The sequence below is a fragment of the Nothobranchius furzeri genome, chromosome 3, assembly GCF_043380555.1.
Source record: "Nothobranchius furzeri strain GRZ-AD chromosome 3, NfurGRZ-RIMD1, whole genome shotgun sequence".
Classification (NCBI taxonomy): Eukaryota; Metazoa; Chordata; class Actinopteri; order Cyprinodontiformes; family Nothobranchiidae; genus Nothobranchius; species Nothobranchius furzeri.
The window spans coordinates 43,761,984-43,777,315 of record NC_091743.1 but is presented as its reverse complement, the minus strand read 5'-3'; the positions used below and the strand labels follow the sequence as shown (position 1 = coordinate 43,777,315).

Sequence of the window (15,332 nt, the reverse complement as noted above, 5' to 3'; positions counted from 1 at the left end):
ATATGAGTCGTTTTAGGGCAATACTTCGGTTTTCTGATCAACATGTAAACGCAATGAATGTTCCAATCTTAGGTCTAGGGTTGTCACGATACTAAAATGTCAAGCTCGATTCAATTACTTGAAGAAAAAAAACTCGATACTCGATTTCGATACTATTTAAAAACACCAATTTATTGAACAAGTTTATTCAAAAATTAACATTCCTCAATTTATATTGCAAAAATTAAATGTTAAGAATTAAGTGTGTAAAGTATCAGCATTTTTTAAAACGTGCATACAAAAACTGGCGAAAGTTAACACTTTAAATCATGAATTGTCTCACTATATATACACTATTTGCAGAGTGATGTTTTGCTGCTTAAACTCTGTTTAAGGTGCATTTTTGTCATAAGATGTAAGGCCATATGTTTTGTTCTCTACTTTTGAACAACTCTGTTGGTCAATAAAGGGAGAAAACAAATTTCTATAACAGTAAGACAAAGGTACATCTACCGGTAATCTTAATAAAAACAGACTGGCGCACGGCAGTGACGTCATTAAAAGCGCCGGTTAATTAGCCGCAGCTAGTCTGTTCACGCCTAGAAATCCCAGACCAGACCCGCTCCAAACGAACAGGGGAATCACGTTAATGATTCCTAACAAAACCTTTCGACATGGAGATGTTTTGGTGCAGATAATGTCTTATTTCGAGGCTGCACCATGGGTGCCCGTCCGCACCCGTTATATGGATATACACTGACGGCGATTCGCCGATGGATCTAAATACCCCGGGGAATCCAAGTAGCACCTAAGTTGTCAGCGTGAGTAAACAAACGTACTGCAGGCTAGAAATTAAGTCCGGGTTGCAATAAACGGGAGTTTTCCTTTAAGCACATAAGCGTGAATATACAACTACACTTCGGACTTGGTATGCTAATTAAGTTGGGCTGTGAAGCGCCTCCCAAATTCGCTGTTTATGTTTTTGTTTATTTTTTAGGCAGACAAAACTTGGATCGGAGACAACTCGCGTGGGAAATTGCAATGTAGCCATGCGGCATCTTCTGTTTGTCTGGGAGGCGGAGGCGGCTTTACGGCATCTGGCTGTCGTGCGTGTCGGTGTACTTGAAGAAGGCTGTGTATAATAGTCCATAATATCGATACCACAGGGATGGAATATCTAATTTAGATACCACTTTTAGCATCGATTTATATCTAGGTATTGATTTTTTTGACAACACCACTTAGGTCTACAGTAAAAATGAACCAATAAAATTAAAAAGCCAGGATTTACTTGTGTATTAACATATGTTTTAGCATGACGTTCATTAAAACATTAAAAACTTAGAATAGGTTTAAACTGATTGAACAGATTTCCTGACTTCAGCAGATCAGTGTCCCTTAAATTCAACGATGTGATTCTCACTCTAAAAATAAAGACTTTGACAGTCTAACGTGCTTCTTTTGTTCAAAAGATTATCAAGTTTGTGCTCAGCCGCTGTTGCAAAGCTACTTAAAAATGCAAATAAGACAAATGCCAAATCCAGTTCTGTGAAAAGCCTCCCAGCGTGTTAATGAAGCATCTGTAAGAAAAAAAATCGGCTCTGTTTTCTTTGGTGGAAAGAAAATGTGCAAAACGAGCGTTCGCGTGTTAAATATAAACTTTAGTAAAAGTCAAACAGGGGTTAAAGCTCGCAGAGCTCCGAGTCAGCTCTGAGTAGGTGGGCTGTGATAGGCACACACCAGCAGACACATTCAGGGAGCTGTCACATCTCCACCCCACCACCCCCTTCTTAAAGCCACGGCGGGCCACCTCTCCCTGACCTCTGCCTCCGGAGTTCAGGCCCCTTTTACTCCACAACCGAACAAACTGAGCAACACTCAGCAACAATCCACCAAACACAAAAATATAGCACAAACAACTAGAAATACCCTCCTGCAGGTTGGAAAAGCTTATCTCAGTACCTGGCAGACTTCATAGAGTAGTTTAAATTGCTGCTCAGGCTTCCGTAGGGAACAGAGGCTGCATCCCATGGTGGTGGAGATGAAACCATCCAGGATCTCCCTCCAGCCTCTGGAACAGGACACAACAGCAGCTCTCTGAGCCTTTCTTCCACAGCTGCGAGACGACTTTAGCTGCTGGGACTGACTCCCCCCAGCTCGTGTCCGTATCTCAGCTCGATGGCCCCCCTCCTTCCTCCTTGCCTCGCACGCTCGCTCCCTCCCTCTCCGCCACTCTGCAGCCCACTGCTGAGCTTTTGGAGGTCGCTGCCAGATCCCTGTTATATACACCCCTTCATGTTTAATAAACAGCTGCTCATTGATTATTCATGACTGAGGAGGGGGTGGGGTGGGGTGGGGGGCTTACTCATGAATGGGACTTACAAAGGGAGGGATGAAGCCTACTTAATTAATGAGCATCATTAGATGTGGAAACACAGCGAGTTACATAAAGGATTTTGGTTTCATGACGAGACAATTATGTTCCTCCTGACGGCCTCCAGAAACTCGTCTGTTACAGACTTTTAATTTGAAATTCAAAGAAGCGTCCATCTCTGATGACAAATAAAGAGCAGCATGCAAAACTCTGCAGCTTTCACTAGTTAAATTAGCACTAGGTGATCTCTGGTATGCTAATCCATCAGAAACATGTTCCTGCCCAAAAACACACAGTGGGAACAAGTAAACCGGATAAACATTTATGCTGGCTTTCTGCTGTGCAGACAGACAATTTACCCAGCGGGGTGTCTACAGCGCAGCCACATCCGGCTCTCCGGGTCCGTCCGTGCACCAACACTAGCTCCGTAAACCCGATCTGGCATCGTCTGCTTGCAGAACTGAAGATCCATCAGTAAAAGATGAAAGATCAACAAAGGCTTTCAGGTTTCTTAACTGAGCAGAGATGAAGTGATAAAACAAGACGTACGTTTTCACCGTTTCACAATTTGATGCACTTCTTACGTGAGATCCACTGAATTGTTTTGGTTAAGTCTCGTGCTAAACCCCACACTTGGATCGATTTCACAGCAGGACTTGGAGGGGAGGGGTTGGTCCTGTGGGAGAAACCCTAAAGATGCTGGTGATAGTGATATTTCCTGCAGCCAGATGTGTCCTCTGATCCGTATCTATCTGCACCTCCAGAACTACTCAGAACCAGCAGTGCTACAAGTACAATGGTTTCTATTCAAATGCAATGACATTTTCATGTTTTTTCTTCAAACATCACAAATCACAAAAGGCTCCCGCTTGGAGAGTGAACTGCATATTTTATCCCTCCTGTTAAACCTGACTTTTTCAGGTGACTAAGGCCCTGTCCACACGTAGTCGGGAATCTGCCAAAACGTAGATATTTTTCTACGTTTTGGCCTGTCATCCACACGAAAACTGAGTTTTTTCACACGAAAACGGATCTTTTTAAAAACTACGGCCAAAGTGAAGATCTGCGTTTTCTCTGTTTTGGGTGTCTGCGTGTGGACAGACAAAACCGGAGTTTTAAGGTCCGCAACGTCACTTTCCGCGACAAAAAAATGCTGACATCACGTGTGCGACCTGTGTTTACACTAGCCGGCATCATGGATGCCCTCAGAGCTGCGCTCGCTTTATCAATTGTCCAAGCGCTTTTTGCTTGTTTGTTTTTGCAAGCGGAATTACTGCTCCTTGCGGAAGACCACAGACGAAGGACGAGGTTAAGAACGGGGAAGTACTGCCGCCTACAGGTCTGGCATGTCCTTAACAACGTATTTATCCGAGTACGTGTGGACAGAGTTTTGTTTTAAAACGAGGTGGTGTGGATGCAAGTTTTTGGAGGGGCGGATATTCGTTTTTTTAAAAAACCCGGCTACGTGTGGACTAGGCATAAAGCCGGTATTTCACTGGGCTGCAGCAGCTGATGACAAATAACGAATGAAGTATGCAAGAGTTTTCAAAATGCCTCAAATGTTCTCAACGGTTTTCACATGCTCTGATGTCAGTGCTGCTTGATTTGGTCTCAGAGAGTGACAAAGTACAAGAAATGAGCCAAGACCATCAATCACAATTTCAGGGTGCTACTAATTTGTGACCAGACCAGTATTTCACAGGGCTCTACAGTAAGCTGAGAGGAGTTGGGTGACACATTCTCATTTGGAATCACACAGGAATGGAAACGATAAATTGTACTGTAAAAACAGAGAGTGTTGTGACGAGGTGAGTTAAAGCATTAGGCAAGCAGCCAAATGAATTACTTCTGAAAGGAAGGACAATAAAGCCGACTTGTGATTTTGTGTTTAACTGCAGCTGCAGCATCTTGAAACTGATTGTTGTCATGCAGCTCAACAGCTTAGGTCACTTCCTGATTTCATCCAGGGTTTGTCAGACACACTCTTCCAGAACTGTACTGCATTTTGAATTTTCTGAATAGAAAAGAGTTCCTGATGTCTGTGACGACTTTGCTACTTTACTCGAAGTAAAACTGAAAAACAGTAAAGCAAGAGTCTAAAACCCTCATGAAGACATTCAGAAAGAACATTTTAAACATTTCATTGAATCCCAAGTGTTTTATGCATAGATTAAACATAATCCCAATTGAGAATGAGCAGATTTTCTTGTAATTTCATCTCAAACTTGGGAAACGTCGCACCCTGCTGAAATACTGGCTTATAATCGACCTTTTTCTACTTTTGCTTCATGTGGTTGTATTTGGGTTTTAAAACAGAAATCTTCACCTGTTTTTTCCCACATTAAAATGGCAGACTATTGGAAACTCTGCTAGGACAGATTTTAACTGAGATCCACACAGCAGAAGAAGACCCACTGCTGCCCGAGGCGAACACCGGAGGTATCCGTGTGAAATTAACAATCACTCATTATCACAGTGGGCTTTGCTCGTCTGGGTCCGAAAGGCTCCGACTTTTATCCAGAGAAGCATGAAAACTAATTCTCTGTTCACATTAGCTGCACTGTTGTGCCTGGGGCTGGGATCAGTGGAGAGTTTAAGCCTGTGCTCTTGCCTGGCTAATCGTTCTTTCACACTTAGATTATCCCATTCACCCAGTCAGCGCAGCAGCAGCGCTCCAATATGAACAACCGCACCAAAGGTCACAGCAGCTGTAGCAGGAAACGCGTGCATATGAATGAAAACACAGAAATGACTCCAAACCGGTTCAGACGCCGGCAGCAGGTTCTTTGTGTCAACATCTGTCCAGGAGAGTGAAAGCTGCTACTCAGTCTGACATCACGGTTCTGTGTTTTGATCAGTGGATTCCCTCAGAGGGACATGTCAGCTTTAATCTGTTCCTGCCCTGGACATGACACCACCATGAGCTGCTGTCTCAGTGGGACCGAGACCAAGCGATAACACTATTCTGTTTGTCATAACAAATATCAACATTTGGGTTTGTGGCGAGAAGATGGCCAGAGGTTACCACGTCCCATCCCAATTACCAGCATGGTGCTTTCAGTGTTCGGGAGCCAGAGCTTTTGATCTGTGGCCCAGCTGGGTCATTCATATTCATAGAGGCTGCCCCGCGTTGCGTCTCCATCCCACTGGACCCATTTAAGAGTCATGACTTCAACGGGAGCCTCAGAGGGATCAGGTGGTGATTGCCGCTACACTGTCTTTATAAGTCTAATGACTCACCTTCAATCCTTTTGCAAAGCCTCCCAATAATTCCCCCTAAATGAAACAATCCGATTCACAGTCACACTAATATTTGCCCATTTAAAATACTCGCTCCAACATACTGGTATTGCTGGTCTGTCAGTGAATTCCAAAGCGAAGGAAAAAAAAAGTCATTTAACATCCGAATGGCTGAAACAAAAACTACACAGGAAATCAAAACTATAATATCCACAGTTAATTTTACACAAATTGTAATCAAACTCAGAAAACTTTGAATTTTTCACTTTTTTATGTTAACTAGATTCAACCACAGCTAATCTCAGCCAACACAAAATGGTCAAAACACCTAAATCTTCGTTTGGTCATAGCGGAACGGTTGCAGAGAGACTTCAAGGTTGTACGCAGGGCTGGGCGATACATCCTAAAATCAATATCATGGTATTTTGAGGATTCCACCTCGATACCGATAAATGGACGATAACTACAGGTATGCACAGAAACAAAAGTTGTCCACTAGATGGGGCTGTCACGTGTGTTACTTTGCGTTATCTTTATGTGACTCAAGGTGGTACAACTTCTAAAAGGGACATAAATGTTACCAACCTGCACACATCTTCTCATTTTTTTTAATTATCAGATTTATTGACACGGGAAAAATGTTCTCGATTGCAAGAGTTAGAAATTTTGACAAAGATACATTTTCGATTTCTTGCCCAGCCCTAGTTGTACGTGATGTTATTTTCACTGTTTGACCCAAAACATTTTACATAGTAAGGATGAGCCTTTAGTTTCAAGTTACTGTGCATAAACATCACAAATATTTTACAAATACAATTTGACTAAAGTCCTCATCATAGCATTTTACAAGCCTAATGACCTTGCATGGTGACTTTATCCAAACACATCTGTCTTTTTATTAGGTTCTCAACAGCATTTAGATTAGTGGCTCTTTCTGAGAAGTTTATTTCTTGTTTTCTGTGTGAATCCGGTCACTGTCCTGCAGCAAGAGACAAACCCTCCATTCCTTTAAAGGTCTTGGTATCTTTTTTGTTCATGTTATCCATCCGATGACTCCGTTACAAGAAACAGCTAGGCAGCCTTACAACTTGGTGTTTAGCTGTTTGAATGGGTGTTCTTAAGTTTCTCGTCCATAAAGGAAATAATGAACTGTGCTACTAAACTTAGATTTACTCTGTTCATGGACCATCAGCTCAGAGAAGCTTATCCGACAGGTTTACTGCAATGCTAAAGAGCTCTGTAGGCTCCTTCCTACTCACTGGTGAATAAACAGTAAGTTGTTTTTCGAAAAACTGCACGAGCACAGTTTATGAGACGAACTGATCTGTGATCCAATCCTCTGAAGGATGCAGGATTGGCATTTAATCCCTTTAATCCCCTTAAAATAATTAGTATTTTTACATGTAGTATTTTCAACCACTCATTTTCTCAATTCTCAACATGTTTCAGTGCTTTACAGAAAAGCAACAGAGCTCATCACACATAACCCCCCTTTGTCTAGAGTCCATATGGTGGCATTCACTCAGATCCATGAAGACGTTTGTAACCTGAACACTATTTCAACCTGCCATATGGCAAAACCAGGAGTCGTTTATCTCTCAGTCATCAGAGCAGAGGCGGGGCTTTAAAAATCAGACTTAAGAGGGTGTGGAGTAAACGTCTGCAGAAGGTGACGATGTGGCACCATGCAAAGAAACTGGACACTGATGACTGGGAGATAACAATAGCTGAAAGCATGATATCCGGGTCCAAGGCACGACTTTAATGCTCCGTCCAGACGGCAGGATGGGGGAGGACGGGAGGAAGGAAGGGATCAGGAATGAGATGGTGACTGAAGAACTGCTGAAGCTGAGTTTTATAAATCCGTGAGAAGAAGCCCCTAATGTGACTTTAGACGGTATTGATTAACATTATTTATGATAGCACCAGGGCCCTCGTTCATCAGACGTTCATAGAAATAATCCTATATTCCTTCCTATGAACGAAATTCAGGATGCTTGTAGCAACGGTCACATTTCTGATTTATGAAACATGCGTTGGCCTCTCATAAGCACTTTCCTCCGCAATCGTCCGATGATAAATCCCACCAGTGTGTACCCAGGTGCTCATGTCCTTTATGAAGAGTATGAATCGTAACAGCTTGTCATTTACATTTTACATTTAAGGAGCGGTTCTGTTTGGAGTTACCTACATTTGGAAATGGCTGACACTGTCCTTCAGTCTGGTTACCTTGGCGTGCATGATTGGGGAGCAGAGGAGGTTCTGGGTAGCCTAGTGAACTAGACCAAATTCTTGCTTTGCAAAGAATGGTCTAGGCATGCTCCACTGGAACCTCAGCAGCTCCTACCAGGACTCTGGCTAGCCAATCACAGCTCTCTAGAGGGGTTTCAAACACACAAAGAGCTGTGATTGGTCCATAATGGTGGGCCAATCATAGTGCTCTATCTGCTTAGTGAACAAATCACAGAGCTTTATCCGCTTTGTGGGCCAATCAGGGCACTCTATATGCCTGGTGGGTGGGATGATGCAACAGAGTGAAACAAGAGTACGTCACATTCATTGTCCAGTGGAATCGAATGCGGAGATCATTTGAAAGACAACGGTAGAACCCGCCCCACAACCGATAGCCGTCAATGGAGCATGGCCAGACTAAATAATACATTTATTTAGTCTGGCTTGCCAGGCTAGGTTCTGGGAGGTTCTCGTAGTTGTAAAGGATGTAGAGCGGGTTGTCCAGTAATCGGAAGGTTGCAGGTTCTTGTGTCCTTGAGCAAGACACTTAGCCCCCTTTGCCTGCTGGTGGTGGTTGGAAGCCCCGCCTCTGTCAGGGTGCCCCAGGGCAGCTGTAGCTACAGTGTAGATTTGAATCCATTGTGGATTTGTTTTTAGTTGTCGGGTCCCTTCATTCAATATATTTTTAGCTAATCAATACGGTCCGAACAGCAACTTTGGTCCTGGTTGGTTTCCGACTAGCTGGGATGTCAGCTCTGACAGGTTGAAGAGAAGGTAGCTATACAACAAGTAAAGTTGGGATCAGATCTAATTTCAACACAGAAACATTTCAAAGCGGCAAAGAAAATCCATTTTTACAGTAGTTACATTACTCATTCTTCCTGAGTTAGGAAGTGAAACCAAGCATAGATTGAGAAAACTTCAATCTGAACATATATTTGTGCAAAAACAAGTTTTGTCTGAAATTCCATAAAGTAGTTGTTAACATATTTGGAACACAGCCTGCCTCAAAAAAAGATCCAGGGGAGCCGATTTGGGTCGTGACTATTTCCTTTTACTCATATCGGCCCTCAAATCTGTCAGAGGAGGAAGGAGCTGTAATTCTGCAGAATTAATGAAGATACCAGATGAGCAAACCGGAGCAACGAGCAGCAGTGAGAGCTAACAAGAGGGACGTTAAGAGAAGGTGTGAAGACAGAGACAGGAGACGGACAGGACCCACAGAGGGCTAAACGAGGCAGAGGTAGAAACTAAACGTGTGGAGGAGCTTAATGAGTCTCCAGGTCCTCCCAACTGTACCACTGGGGCATGTGTGTGTGTGTGTGTGTGTGTGTGTTGTGTGTTGTGTGTGTGTGTTGTGTGTTGTGTGTGTGTGTGTGTGTGTGTGTGTGTGTGTGTGTGTGTGTGTGTGTGTGTGTGTGTGTGTGTGTGTGTGTGTGTGTGCCTACCTCTGAAACACTGGGCTGTGCATAATTTATCAGACAGCTGTCAGCTTTGTACTCCCATTTACTTTGCAAGGCAAATTCAAGGCCAACAGGGATCGGAGCCAGTAGGAATGACAGCCACCAAAACTGTTTAACTGGATAATCAAACCTCTAATAATCCCATCACTGTCTCTTTGGTGTAAGCGCTCAAGAATGAAGGCATGTTAACAAGAGTGACATGCTCAGATGCAATCACATTCTTGTTATCCGCAAGCACAACACCAGAAACTTTTGGGATCTTTATATTTTATCAACAGAATATACAAATTCATGGTGTTTGCACTTTCCAGAGCAGTTTCCTTTCTCCAGAGCCTGTAGGTAAATGTGAATGATTCTCCTCTCGGCTGTGAGAAAATGCCCTCATTTTTCTCGACTTGGAAAAACAGCTTCAGGCGTTTGTTTTGCTGTGGTCACTGAGGTGGCTGGCTCAGTCTTCACACCACAGAAGTAATTATCACGTTATAGGTGTGCTTGCCAATTTTACTTGCTAACGTCTGCAAAGATTGTCCATTTCTGAGATTTTTAAGTTTAAACAAGGCATAAAACTATAAAACATAACTTTCTGGATTTGAAAAAGCTTGTCTTTGCACCAAGTCGACACAGACATCAATGGAAGGGATTTAAGTGTTAATTAATTGGATTTAAGTTGGATTAATTAACTCCTGCAAAGAGTTTCTTGGCTTGGTCCCCTAACCAATCACCACCAGTGGCAGAGGAGTATTTACCTGCATGCCTAACCTTTGCTACTGTTTGATCACAAGTTATAACAAAACATGATTTATGTAAATTCAGTCGCTTTTCTGCAAAAGGTAACTAAAGGCTCTTGTCAGCACAGCTATTAGGGAATGAGTTCATATTTCCTCCACTCTCCTGGGCTAAGACCACGGCTCTGGAGTGACTTCCTTCTGAAGCCGATTCTGTAGGGCTCTGCCAACTCTGCAGTCCACACAGTTCCTGTCACCAGCTAATTTGCCAAAAGCCTTCATCACCGCTTTCTGCTCCAGCACACCGGCAGCCAAAGTCACCAGCAAAAGCCTCCAGCTAGCCTGGGTGCTGAGTGAGAAAGTGTGGGCACACAGAGCTCCTACAGAGCAGTGGGCAAAGCTGGGAGCTTACAGAGTGGAATTGTTCTGGACTACGGAAGACGGAAGGGATCTGAAGTTAACTGTGTGAAGTTTCATCCGGGACTTAGACTGGACAGTTGGATGTTGTCCTCTCACACTCCAAACTCTTTCTGACTTGCTTTCTTTGCATTTCTCCACCTCATCCATCATTTGAATAAATTTGACACCTAAAGTGTTACCAGGATGTTGTTGCCATAGTTACACGCATCTTTATCACCGTGACAAGCCAAAAGGGTCACAATTCGCCTGGCGAGCATCTCCTGGCATCTATTCAAAGCGGTTCATAGCGCCCCGCATTTATTAAGTGTCTGGGGGTGCTTGTATAATTCCTCTTGGCACATATTTAGCACCCTCTTGTGATAAAATAATTTAATACCTGGTGGTGTTATATAAGCACCACCTGGCGTTTATTGATGAATCCTGCACTCCAGCTTTTCTCAGCCAAACAATCTATATGCTCATTATCTAATGACAGCCTTACAGAGCCAGAGAAAACTAATAAAGAACCAATGCTGGCTGGAATTTAAGCAATGATGGAGGGACGTCTAACCTTTGGGTTGGCTTAGTACCCCCTATTATTCCTAGCAATTGACTTTTAGACATATGGAAGACCCAAGGCGTCTGTTGTCTAGTGGCTCGGGGTAACTGAGGGTAAAGGGTTCTGGGCCACATAGTGGAAACACACCTGAACTAATGATGAAGTTACTATCCAACATTGTAATTAGGCAGATTTGTCAAGTTTAAGGGCAGCTCCTTCTCATTCCCACATTGTTGAAGGTTCTGCAAAAAAAGTGGTCGTTCACAAATATGACTCCTGTACTTCCATTCCCTCTCCAGTTACCATTGTTTTCCTTGTTCTTACACGAAAGGCACTTGCAACATCTGTTCCAGGCTTTTCCTGCTTTATCCACATAGCTGGAAGTACAGCTGATTCTGCAAACGTTTCAGTGCCTGTCCGTTACTATTAGTTAACCGGGTCTCTGGAGTGGAGAAAAGAGCCAACCAGTTGGACTGAAAGCTTCCAGTGAGTTATGGACTCATCCCATTACATTACAGTCATCTTCCAAATGAAAAGCTCTGGGTGAGAGGTGAGGTCACTGAGAGGTAAGCGACTGACATGCTGATTGACATCAGTCAACTGTCTCCATGTCCCGACAGACAGATATGTTTAAGAGCTGGAGGCCGACAAATCGATGAGCCCATCGCCCCAGAGGGGAAGGCTATGTTTTACACAGAGTCCTGTCTTCAGCGCTCAACAGAAAACTGGATGAAATCGCTAGTGATGCTAACTGGATGTCCTGACCAGTCCATAAATCTCTTTACTAGATGACCTCTGGCCCATTAGCCTGGACAAGGCAGTGACCTTAAAGGTCTACTTGGGAAATCATTGCCTCCCTGTTGTTTCTGCTGGACCAGTGAGCAATTTCAAAAGAGATGGCCATTGTTCTTCAAACTGCCAGGCTCCACCGGCTTCCAGATGACACAATCTGAACATCAGGTTCAAAGATGGTTAGCCCTCCCCGTGGCTGATATGAAAGAGTGAAACACGGGATGAGCTTTTAGTCATGAAACATGCTTTATGATCCCTTAGAAGATACAAACATTGGAGTCCATTTGTTTTATGGACCTTTCAGAGTTCGGACGCATCTCTAATCCAACTGAAGACAAACTGAAGTACATTTTAATCCTGAACTCTTTCTCTTAAAGAGCAAGTCACCCCCTGCCAGATTCTTAACTCCCACTTCCTGCTTGAAAAATGCAACAAATGCTGTTGCCAAGCAGACCGAGAGGGCGGAGCCTCTAACAAATACACACACTCACGGCATTGTGACATCATAATGTACCATCTAACATCATAGTGTACCTCTTAGCCAATAGTGATGGCAGATTTAAATTCAAATGCAGTGCTGAGTTTTTGCCTGACGACGGTGCATCGCTGACAGTTTAAGGCAGAATATTTAAATTTTAACTGAGATGCACTAAAGTGCCGAATTATTGACTAAATTTGTCTACAGCACAATTGGACACTCATTTATATAGTCTATCAGCAAAAAAATGGTGATTTGGAGTGACTTGCTCTTTAAACCAATCTTTGGTTTTTAAGTGGTGTGAAATCATACAAAATTGAATCATTTAGCGATGAATCCCAAAGGATAGACTGGTTTGAAGATGAGAGCTGACCTTATGATTAAACATTTAATTTGCCCCCCCACCCCCCCACCCTTTGAAAGTATGCATGAGCACTGATAGGGTGGATAGAAACCACATACAACAAGACCTCCTTCTTTCAGCAATTAGACTGAAAGTCATATAAAACCATCAAATGTGATCTTGATTTTTACTAAACCAAACAGTGAAACAACTGGAAGGCGCCATGTTTGGCTGTTGTTGTTTGCCCCATCACTGATAATGTAAAAAGCCCAGAGTAGTCTGAAATGAAGATTGAATATTCGTAACGCGTCTGCTCGTGATAAGGCAAACCAAGTTTTCCTGAAGTTGATTCAATTATCACCTCCCACAGATTCCAGCTGGTCCCGTTCTCCAACGCAAACCCGGCGCTTCCTACAAGTGTCAGGCTTTTAACAAAGGGCATGCTAATGACATTAGCTAAATGGAAAATTAAATTACACGTGTCGATGGGAGCACTGATGAGATTGTGCCAATTGGTTTTCAGAGTGCAAATAAAATCATTCAGGGTGTTGATGTATTACTGTAGCCACGGAACAAACAGAATTCCTGTTTGATGCTCTGAGTTCCGATTTACGGTAGAATGTAACAGATTCAAACTACGCCTTTTAGGATAATCTGACCTAACGTTGAAGAAGACTGTGTGCTATAACTATGTCAGAGCAAAGTGGTGAAAACATCCCATTTCTGACTGAGCCAGAGGGCTTCGTTTGTTTCACATCAACCAGGGAATTAAATGATGGACCCAAAGTGCAGGTTCTTTGATGATCTGTTCATCATTAACCCGAGTAAATATTTCCCGAGTGCAGTTTCCACTAAAACACCTTTAGAGGATGTGTGTTTGACTGAAAATGACAAAAAAAAGTACCCATTCAGCCCCCAAGCCTTCTACATTCACACCCCATTCCCGTCCAAATGGAGGAGAAGAAAGGGAAGCTTTTAAGGAACTCGAGTCTCTAATTTCCATCTCGTTCCAAACTCATTTGCAGGAAAGTACCCTCCTGATGCTGCCTTTACAGAACACAAAACTAAAAGGACCCGGTCCATTAGGCTGGAGAGGGAGACAAAACCACCTCCTTTTAGCAGAAGGTGTAAAAGTGGAAGTGGACACAGAATGGAGCGATGGACAGACAGAGAAGGAGAGGAAGGTGTAGCCTCATGAGGAGACAGAGACTTTAGGAGGAGGATGGAGCGATGGTTTGATCTCTGACCTCCCAGATCCCTCGCTGCGTGTGATAGGCCCAAGTTCAGAGGGAGGATTAAGGTAATCAAGAGTAGTAATGAGAACAGAGCACACATTCATGATCCCTGACACCCCTAAAAGCTCCACTTCCTCCTTCTGAACATCGTCTTTGTCTGTGGGGGCTTATTTCAGCACGATAGAGAAGAAACACACCAAACAGAGGCTTTCTGTACTGCTGGAGAATTTTCTGGACTGCTAATGTTACATATTTAAAATTCTTTGTCACACATCTTGGTACAGACATCTGACTGGGATGAGTCAGAGGAATGGTTTGCAGTGTAGTAAAATATCCAACTCAATTGATTTACCTGTAATCAAGCTGCATTTGATCACATTTGTTTCTAAAAAAAACAATTACTGAAGCTCGATCTGGGTCACTCGTAAACACAGTTTTTTTATCATCAATCTACAACCATTCTAACAATCTCTTTAGCTTTTGGCTTTTAAAGTTTTTGACATTTTAGAAAAGATGGAGCATGAGAACGACAGGCGGATTGTTGCTGCGTGTGCAGTGATGCAGGTGTTGCACCGATCTGTCGTGGTGGAGAGAGCTGAGCTAGAAGGTAAAGCTTTCGAATTACCGTTTGATGTACGTTCCCCCTACCTACACGAGCTTTGGGGAGTGACCAAAAGAATGAGATTGCAGATACAAGCGGCCAAAATGAGTTTTCAGAATGGCTGGGCTCTCCCTTGGAGATAGGGTGAGCAGCTCAATCATCCGGGAGGGGCTCGGAGTAGATACGCTGCTCCTCCACATTAAGAGGAGCCAGTTAAGGTGACTCTGGCATATGGTCAAGATGCCTCCTGAACGCCTCCCTGGACAGGTTTTCTGGTCATGTCCAACTGGGAGAAGGCCTAAAGGAAGTCCCAGGACATGCTGAACGGACTATGTCTCTGATCTACAAACACAGGTGGAACTAGCACATTTTGGTAATTACCACACAGATCTACATGGTGATAACCAGCTCATTATCAGGAGCTTTAAAAAGGACCCCTACATGTTTTCAGCTATTTAAAGTGACAACTAGTTTGATTGTTTCCTGTTGCAAAGTGTTTTATTCGCTGTAAAATCAACTAATGCAAACATTACTACTCTGTGTACACTGAGAACCTGGATAAGTAGAGTTGACTTGAAAATGTCCAGGTAACCCGTTGCCTTTACTTATTGAGCAACAAAGCACGCAGAAAAACTTGTTCAATGTACTTGAGTTCATAAGTTGAACACCAAAGGGAGTGGCACTCTAATTTCGTTGTACCGTGTCCAATGGCAATAAAGGATATTCTATTCTATTCTGTTTCATAGAAATTATTTTGTTTGTTGTTCTATAAACTTATACTAACATAACTGCCAAATCGCATATATATATATATATATATATATATATATATATATATTTACGGTATATATATATATATATATATATATATATATATATATATATATATATATATATTTACGGTATATATAT

The 15,332-nt window shown here is 42.8% G+C and overlaps 1 protein-coding gene across 5 annotated transcripts in view; it reads right to left on the bottom strand.

Annotated features, from left to right (window-relative positions):
• pdzrn3b (PDZ domain containing RING finger 3b) overlaps positions 1-15,332 on the bottom strand; it is a 188,603-nt gene that overhangs the window by 49,377 nt on the left and 123,894 nt on the right. The window contains exon 1 of one of the 5 annotated variants that reach the window (XM_015959941.3): positions 1,942-2,271. The exons of the other annotated variants lie outside the window; for them this stretch is intronic. Coding sequence (XP_015815427.3) covers positions 1,942-2,010 — 69 coding nt within the window. The 5' untranslated portion in view covers positions 2,011-2,271. Of the gene's footprint in view, positions 1-1,941; positions 2,272-15,332 lie in introns of those variants that run through there. 5 annotated transcript variants of the gene reach the window in all.